At 50.0% G+C, this 9353-nt stretch overlaps 1 protein-coding gene and 1 pseudogene across 1 annotated transcript; both read left to right on the forward strand.

Moving 5' to 3' along the window:
- The first annotated feature begins 979 nt into the window (after window positions 1-979).
- Window positions 980-2912, forward strand: LOC136501716 (amino acid permease 3-like). The gene is made up of 3 exons (XM_066497240.1): window positions 980-1483; window positions 1579-1793; window positions 1895-2912. The coding sequence occupies exons 1-3, from the start codon at window positions 1026-1028 to the stop codon at window positions 2692-2694; spliced, it is 1473 nt and encodes a 490-aa protein (XP_066353337.1). The 5' UTR covers window positions 980-1025; the 3' UTR covers window positions 2695-2912.
- A 1534-nt stretch (window positions 2913-4446) lies between these two features.
- On the forward strand, window positions 4447-6274 carry LOC136499705 (phytosulfokine receptor 1-like; annotated as a pseudogene).
- The last annotated feature ends 3079 nt before the right edge of the window (window positions 6275-9353 follow it).

Below are 9353 nucleotides of genomic sequence, written 5' to 3' on the forward strand. Positions count from 1 at the left end.
ATGTTACACGCATGACAAATCTCTCATCGTTACTATTCATTCTTGTCAACCGTGGTCATAGTATTTGGTGGCACATTTAGGGTTTGTGTAAATCCATGGGGTAAAGTTTTGTGGTGTCATATCGGATGCCACGTATGAGTATCGCATGGGGTGTTATTAATAAAAAAATAAATTACAGAATCCGTTTCAGTAATCTACGAGACGAATTTATTAAACCTAATTAACTCGTCATTAACATATGTATTACTGTAGCACCACATTATCAAATCGTGGACTAATTAAGCTTAAAAGATTTATCTCGCAAATTAGTCGCAAACTGTACAATTAGTTATTTTTAGTCTATATTCAATACTTTATGTATGTGTTCAAATATTTGATGGGATAAGAAGTAAAATTTAGAGGGATGAATTAAACCAGGCTAGGCAGTGCAGTCAGAAAGCGGCTGTACCGTACAAATGGGTTGGTGGGAAGCAATTAATTTTGTTAAGTAAGCAAGACCCTACTTTTGTCGCTTCATAAATACTCACACGGCCAAATCAAATCTCTATTTGCCTTAGAAGCTTTAAATCTTGATGCTACTAGCAAGCAAGGTTTTGTTACGTTTGGTGACATATACTTTCTCCGTCTCTTATTATTTATTATTTTTATTTTTTGAAAAATCAAATGTATTTAAATTTATATTAAAAATATTAATATTAATATTAATATTTATAATATATTGATCTTTGAATCTATTTTTATAATAAATCTATTTGATCATAAAATACCGTTAAATTTTTTTTATAAATCTAATTAATGTTAAAAAGTTTTGACCAGGACAGAGGCAGTACAGATGTAGCGACCCCACTAGATTGGTGGGAAGCAGCGCAACAAATTTTGTTTAATAAATAAATAACCATGACCTCACTTTTGTGCTCCATAAATACTCACTACTGTCAAATCAAATCTCTATAAGCTTCAACAAGCTCATAGATAGATACGCTAGCTCAACGTTAGCGCGGCGCCGCTCCACACTCACGGCCCGCATGGAGGTGGACCATGGCGCGGCCGGCAACAGCAACCATGTCCATCAAAGTCGTCGCACGGCGGAGTTGTCGTCGGGGCCGCCGCACAAACAACCGCTCGTGGACGACGACGGGCGGCCGCTCCGCACGGGCACGCTGTGGACAGCCAGCGCGCACATCATCACGGCGGTGATCGGCTCGGGCGTGCTCTCGCTGGCGTGGGGCGTCGCGCAGCTGGGGTGGGCGGGCGGCCCCGCCGCGATGGTGCTCTTCGGCGCCGTCATCTGCTACACCTCCACGCTCCTCGCCGAGTGCTACCGCTCCGGCGACCCCGTGTTCGGCCCCCGCAACCGCACCTACATCGACGCCGTCCGCGCCACCCTGGGCGACTCCAAGGAGCGGCTCTGCGGCGCCATCCAGCTCTCCAACCTCTTCGGCATCGGCATCGGCGTCTCCATTGCTGCCTCCGTCAGCATGCAGTAAGTGGTGTGGTGACCAAAATCAAACCGCATCATATATTGGCGTATTTTTCCATTTCCATCGTCAGCAAGTTCTTTGTTACATGGATGAGCAGGGCGATCAGGAGGGCGGGGTGCTTCCACTATCGAGGGCACGAGGACCCCTGCCACGCCTCCACCAGCCCATACATCGCCATCTTCGGCGTGATGCAGATCTTCTTCTCGCAGATCCCCGACCTGGACAAGGTATGGTGGCTCTCCACCGTCGCCGCCATCATGTCTTTCTCCTACTCCACTATCGGCATCTGCCTTGGTGTTGCCCAGATTGTAGGTACGTTGTTTCGATCCGTGCACGTCATCCTGAAATAAGGAAGAGACAAAATTGTTACCTTTGTTAACTACTGACTTCCGAGCGCATGAATATAATTGCAGTACACCGAGGACCAAAGGGGAGCCTCGCCGGCGTCATCGGCGCCGGCGCCGGCGTGACGCTGATGCAGAAGGTGTGGCGCAGCCTGCAGGCGTTTGGGAACATCGCGTTCGCGTACGGTTTCTCTCTTATCCTGCTCGAGATCCAGGACACGATAAAGTCGCCGCCGCCGTCGGAGGCCAAAGTGATGAAGAAGGCGACGGCGGTGAGCGTGGCGGTGACGACGGTGATCTACCTGCTGTGCGGCTGCGTCGGGTACGCGGCGTTCGGCGGGTCGGCCCCCGACAACCTGCTGACGGGGTTCGGCTTCTACGAGCCCTTCTGGCTGCTGGACGTGGCGAACGCCTTCGTGGTGGTGCACCTGGTGGGCACCTACCAGGTCATGTCCCAGCCCGTCTTCGCTTACGTCGAGCGCCGTGCGGCCGCGGCCTGGCCTGGCAGCGCGCTGGTCCGCGCCAGGGACGTCAGGGTGGGGGGAGCCATGGCGTTCACCGTGAGCCCCATCCGGCTCGCGTGGCGCACGGCGTACGTGTGCGTCACCACGGGCGTGGCCATGCTGCTGCCCTTCTTCGGCTCCGTCGTGGGACTCATCGGCGCGCTGGGGTTCTGGCCGCTCACCGTCTACTTCCCCGTCGAGATGTACATCGCGCAGAGCCGGGTGCCGCGGGGGAGCAGGCGGTGGATGCTCTTGCAGGGGCTCAGCGCCGCCTGCCTTGTTGTGTCCGTTGCTGCCGCGGCCGGGTCCATCGCCGGCGTCGTGGAAGACCTCAAGGCGCACAATCCCTTCTGCCGGTCGTGCTGACCACCGAACTAACTCTATCAGACTGCTGTCAGGAAAGGTTCTGTGATCTCTCTGGCTACCTGATAATCCGAATGAGAACCGCTATCGAGAAGCGCCTGTTGTACTGTACTGTGTTTTAGCTTTCTTCTCCAACGGATCGATTGTATCGGAGCTGCAACTGCAGCAAGAAGATACTTTATTTGCAATTCAATGCTCTAGTCGTTGCACTGCAAAGTTTTAGTTAATCCTCAAAATGCACCGAAGCTGCTTCTTCGTTTCCCGCACATCAGGCCGTGTTGTTGTCGGTACTATGGGTATGTTTGACACATAAGGCTAATTATTTGTTGGGCTAAAATTAGTCGAATTTAGTTATGGTTGTTGGCTATCTAGTAAGCTAACAAGTAGTTAGAGATTTGACTAAAAAATTAGCATACCTATTAGCCCCTCTTGTTTAGATGCACTATAGCTAATTTGCTATGTAGTTAAATACATTATGTATAGATACATGGTATATGTATCTTAAACAAAGCTTGAACAATTTAAAATTTAGAACGAAAGGAGTATCTACTAGTACCGAAACCCAAATTTATACTACAATTTAAGGACATAGACCTATTTATCTTTATAATTTCGGCTCTCCCCAAAACTCACGACACTAAAATTGCTGGAGTTGCACAAAAGATAATTTGTGGAATACAAATAAATTGCTTTGTGCTCACTGGTAGATGTGCACGTGTGTAAGAAAAAATCCTTCATAATGGATGAATAATAAATAAATTTTTGACAAATCAATTACGATATCATAAAAAAATTGTTCATTATCCACTTACACGGGTCCATGGTGGCACGACCAGATTAAGGTGTGGTCAACAACATTTTTTTACCATATTTTGGACACTCTAAAGATCAATAAATTCCCCTTTTTTTATTGAGGCCAAAGTGAAAAGTGGGCTCGAGAATAGGGTTCTCAGGGAACGGATGGCACAGGTGCCAGAAGCACAGATGAGAATAGATGCAGTGCATGATTGCTCTATAGACTAACGAAAATAGCTAAATAGAGGGAAACAGTAGGAAAGAGATTTGGAGAGAGAGTTGATGATTTTGTTTTCCATAGTACTGGAAGATTCTCACGCGCTGCCGGGGAGAATGCGAAGAATTTAGAATAAAATTAAGTAGAGATGACATAAATAGCTTATATTAAGAGGTTGAAAGTTAGCGGCATGGTATAACTATTATTGAAAGATTATGTTTGTGAGAGAAGATGTGGATGTCTTGTATATTGAGTAGAACTTGTAGTGGAGATTAATTTTATAAGAGATATAGATATGTTGTGGTCAGCTCTTTTTCGAGAGCTGAATAATAGTTTAAGAACTGTAGAAAATCTGCAATAAAGAGGCAAAATTTCTTCTATACTTTTATTTCCTGCCTCTTTCTCCCGTATTCTTGTATATTTTTTTCGTTTCAGTCAGGGTTCTATGCGTATTTAGTATTTAACTGTTTTTTTCCTGTTCCAGTCCGAGTCTGCGTTCCGTGCGAGAATCCGGCCCAAACAAAAAAGTTCCAGTCCAATCCGAGTCTGCGTAGTTCAAGTCCAATCAGAGTCTGTGTTTGTGCTCCAGAAATTCGGCCCAAACAAAAAAAATCGCTCATACTCACTCAATCCGCACACAGTGCCGCCCCCGCTTCCCATGCTGTACACCGAACTTTTTAATTTTTAGCCCTTTTTAGCCCCCGCTTCACACAAATAGACTTCTCACGGAAAGAATTCAAAAAATGGATCCTAACTCGGTGCCATCAATGCTGGCACCGAGCTCGGCGCCAACGCCCCCGACGCCGAACTCGTGGACTAGGGTAAACTTATATGGAAGGAAGCTCAGTGCCAGTTACTCTAGCGCCGAGCATGCAGTTTCAGGCGTCAGGTCAATTCGAATTCAAGCGGCCTGGAGAGAATCTTGGCCAAACGACCCGACCGGCCGGTCCCTGGAGCCCCCGTCGTGCGACCCCGCCGACCTGAAGGCGCTCCTCGCCTTCTCCGACGCCTTGGACAGCAAGCCCGCCGGGTGGGGCCCCGGCGACGCCGCCTGCTGTTCCTGGACCGACGTCTCCTGCGATCTCGGACGGGTGGTCGCGCTGGATCTCTCCAACAAGAGCCTCCACGACGGCATCTCCTCCGCGGTCGCCTCCCTCGACGGCCTCGCCACGCTCAACCTCCCCCGGAACGCGCTCTGTGGCGCCGCGCCGGAGGAGCTGGCTGGGCTGCCAAAGCTGCGGGTGCTCGACCTCAGCGCGAACGCGCTCTCCGGCCCGTTCCGGGCCGCTGCTACCGCCGCCGGCAGCGGCGGCTTCCCGGCGATCGAGCAGGTCAACATCTCCTTCAACAGCTTCGACAGGCCGCACCCCGCGTTCCCCGCCACGGCGAACCTGACGGCGCTTGATATCTCCGACAACAACTTCTCCGGCGTCATCAACTCGTCCGCGCTCTGTCTTGCGCCGCTCGAGGTCCTCCACTTCTCGGGGAATGCCTTCTCCGGCGAGATACCCAGCGGGTTGAGCCAGAGCAGGGCGCTCACGGAGCTCTCTATCGACGGCAACTGTTTCACGGGGAACATTCCCGGCGACCTGTACATGCTGCCCAACCTGAGGAGGCTGAGCTTACAGGAAAATCAGCTCACCGGCAACCTCGGCAATGACCTTGGTAACCTCTCTCAGATCGTGCAGCTTGACTTGTCCTATAACAAGTTCACAGGCTCCATCCCTGATGTCTTTGGAAAGATGAGGTGGCTAGAGTCTGTAAACTTGGCCACCAATAAGTTGGATGGTGAATTGCCTGCTTCCCTGTCCAGTTGTCCACTGCTGAGGGTAATCAGCCTGAGGAACAACTCGCTGTCTGGTGAGATTGCTATCGACTTCAACTTGCTGCCGAAGCTGAATACTTTTGATATTGGAACCAACAATCTGTGGTGTTATACCTCCTGGCATCGCCATGTGCACCGAGCTGAGGACGCTGAATCTTGCAAGGAACAAGCTCGTGGGGGAGATACCAGAGAGCTTCAAGGAGTTGAGATCCCTGTCGTACCTCTCACTGACAGGGAATAGCTTCACGAACCTCGCATCGGCATTGCAGGTCTTGCAACACCTGCCCAACATCACAAGCTTGGTGCTCACCAGGAATTTCCGTGGTGGCGAGACAATGCCAGTGGATGGCATCAGTGGGTTCAAGAGCATGCAGGTGCTCGTCCTGGCAAACTGTTTACTGACAGGTGTAATTCCGCCTTGGCTGCAGAGCTTGGGAAGCCTCAATGTGCTGGACATTTCATGGAACAAGTTAAATGGGAATATCCCACCGTGGCTAGGGAAGCTGGACAACCTCTTCTATATTGACCTGTCAAACAATTCTTTCAGTGGTGAGCTTCCTATGAGCTTCACACAGATGAGGAGTCTGATTTCAACTAATGGCTCGAGCGAGCGGTCACCAACAGAGGACCTCCCGTTATTCATCAAGAGGAATTCAACTGGCAAAGGTTTGCAGTACAACCAAGTCAGTAGCTTCCCACCGTCACTTATACTCTCAAACAATCTGCTTGTTACGCCTCACTGTTAGCTAGTTGCAATTTTCAGCTGGGACGTCTGCCTGTCTCGGAGCACTCAACAAGGTTCTGCCCGTAGTTGTGTGCTTGGCGCGTCCTCGACGGCCGCAGCCCGCCGCGGCAGCCCCGTAGTAGTTTGCTTGGCGTAGACGGCAGCCAGAGCAGGCCATAAATGTAAATGGCCGCACGCGTCGGGTCGGGTCGTTTGACCAAGATTCTCCCCGGGCCGCCTCGAATTCGAATCGACCTACATGCGTCGTTCACGGCGTCTGGAACTGCATGCTCGGCGCCAGCGTCAACGGCGCCGAGCTCGGCGCCAGCATCTACGGCCGCGTCGAGATCGGCGCCAGAGTGACTGGCGCCGAGCTTCCATCCATGTAAGTTCGCCCCAGCCCAGGGGCTCGGCGCCAAGGACGCTGGCGCCGAGCTAGGGTCTATTTTCTGAATTCTTTCCGCCAGGAGTCTATTTGTGAGAAACTTTCAAAAAAAGACTAAAAAGTAAAAAATTCGGTACCATACACCGGGTTTGCCAAACATTAATTAATTAAAATATATTATGTAGAGAAGAAAAAAAGGAGTTGTCGGCTTCCGTTGCTAGCCTCGGTATAGCCCGCTTACCCAACATTAATTAATAATATATTGAAAAGAGAAAAATGATTTGTCCGAATTCGACTCCTACACCAATTACTGAGTCCGTATGGGACTATGATCCTTGTCCAAATACGAAAACATACAATGATTCTGCTACTATATAATGAAAACAAATAATACCCTAGAGAACACAAACCACCGGAATCAAAAAGCAAGCATTTAGACGGCGTGACAACACTTCTCCAATTTCCAACGTAACTGTAATACACAAACCCTTTCCTTTTTCTGTTCGGTGTCTGTTTTTGTGTCCGTTCCCTTTTCTCTTTTTTCATTTTTTTTTATCTTTCCTTTTTTCTCTTTTTTCTTTCCCGTTACTGCAACATGTCCCTTCGTGAATTTTTGAGCAAGCATAGGCTGCAGCGTCTTGTGGCGGCACAAGCTTGCGCACAGGAGTAGGCACGGGCTGTGGCTCGAAGTGACGCGTGCTCGCACGCACGGGCGAGAGGAAGGCCTGGGCTCCTGCTCGAAGCAACGCGGGCTCACACGCGCCAACGAGATGAGGTGCGGGCTCGCACGGAAGCATGCATAATTGTCGATAGATTAATCGACAGAGGAGCGTGAGATCAAGAACAAAAAGGCAACAGAGACACACGAGTTAGACAGGTTCGGTTCAGGCCGTCAGTATAACGTAATACCATACTCCTGTGGTCTGTTGGTTTGTATTAACTATCATCTGATATTGCGTGTCTTTGGAGGGGGTCCGTGCCCGCCTTATATAGTCCGGGGAGCAGGGTTACAAGTCGGTTAGATCTGAGAGATAACCGGAAAGTAATAACTGATTATAGGAATCTTGGGATCATACATATCCGAACAGATCTCGTAGTATCTTTGGGATATCTTCCAGATGTCTTGCGGGAGGCGCTGACCAGAGTCGTGCCCCGCAAGGCTTCGTCTTGTGGGCTAGGCCGTCCCTGAGGGCACAGCCCGTGTGGTCTGCCGTGGGTATCCGGGGTCATACCCCCCACAGCTAGTCCCCGAGCACCTTGTACCCGTTGTGCAACGTCGTTTTAAACTTGTCCGAGCAGGTACGAACAAAGCCGAGCAGTCAAACTCATAGTCTGACTACCGTGATAAGTTGCTATGCAGTTATGAGCAGTTGCTAATAAGCGTGTACTGTTTCTGAGCAGCACGAACCGTAGCCGAGCAGCATAACCCAAGCACGGCTTGCCATAAGGGTGTAAGGAGCTCAAGTTCAGAATAGAAAATTTCTTCGTAGTGGATGTAGTGTGCCCACGTAGAGTCCGTCCACGAGAAAAGGAGATAATCTTCCTCAGCTTCGAGAGACGCGGAGTCTTCCATAATAAAGCAAACATATTCACCGCGAGGTGAAGTGTGTCCACTTAGTCTCCGAGCCTGACAGTAAATGACGTAGTCATATGGTGCTAGGGTCCAAAGTAGAAGAATAACAAAAGACCAGCCGAGCAGGCAGCTAGTCCTCGAGCGCAGCCCTAAAATGAGAGAGAGCACATTTACCGCAAGGTGAAGTGTGCCCACTTAGTCCCCGAGTCTGACAGTAGGTGACACAGTCACGTGGTGCCAGGGTCAGAAACAGAAAAAATTAAAAAGACCGACCGAGCAGGCAGCCAGTCCCCGAGTCGTGTACGGAGATATCTGAAAAACTCCACCATGGAGAAAAAACTTGAGTAATGGCTGTACAGTAACAGTTACCGAACCTCAATAAATTGTGGAGAAGGAGGCGATTATTCGGCGAGTAATAACCAACAACTGCGATAAAATGAGCTACATGGGCTGTAGTTACGCGAAAGCCCAGGCTGCGGCCTATTAATCCGCATCGGAGAATTCGGAGGGGAAAGTGCACGGTTTCCCAAAAACCCTCGAATGCAAGAGGGTGGGGAAAGTGCTTTATAACTGCGCCGCCGCATCCCGCGTTCATACCTTTGCCACTCTGCCATTCCGTCTTCATCCTCAATCCTCGCGTTTCCAGATTCGCTTCCATATTTGCTTCCGCCGCCAAACCCCAATCACATCGGAGAGATGGCGCCAAAGAAAGGAGCTGCCAAATCGAAGAAAACAAGCCCCAAGAAGGCGAGCGCCGGCGCCCGGCGGGGCGAAGAGTGGGTGCCATCGCGAACGGGAGAGGCGGAGCTTAATAGATTGGTGGAGGTTGGCGTTCTTCCTGACCATGCTACCACCGGATGGCGGCCAGCCCTCGGTGAGTCCTTCCCAACACCTGATACCAATGAAGTGGTGGTATTTGAGAATTATTTCTGGCACGGGTTGAGATTTCCTGTTCATCTGTTCCTGAGGGATCTGTTGGAGCTTTGGGTAGTTAGTCTGTGCAACCTCCATCCCAATACCATTATGCACATCTCAATCTTCATCTATTTCTGTGAGGCATATCTCGGAATCCTCCCCCATTTCAACCTCTTCTGTTACCTGTTCTGGCTGAAAAAGAGAGGAGGTGGTGGTTCCAAAGTGGTT

This window comes from Miscanthus floridulus, chromosome 13 (genome assembly GCF_019320115.1).
Source record: "Miscanthus floridulus cultivar M001 chromosome 13, ASM1932011v1, whole genome shotgun sequence".
Lineage (NCBI taxonomy): Eukaryota > Viridiplantae > Streptophyta > Magnoliopsida > Poales > Poaceae > Miscanthus > Miscanthus floridulus.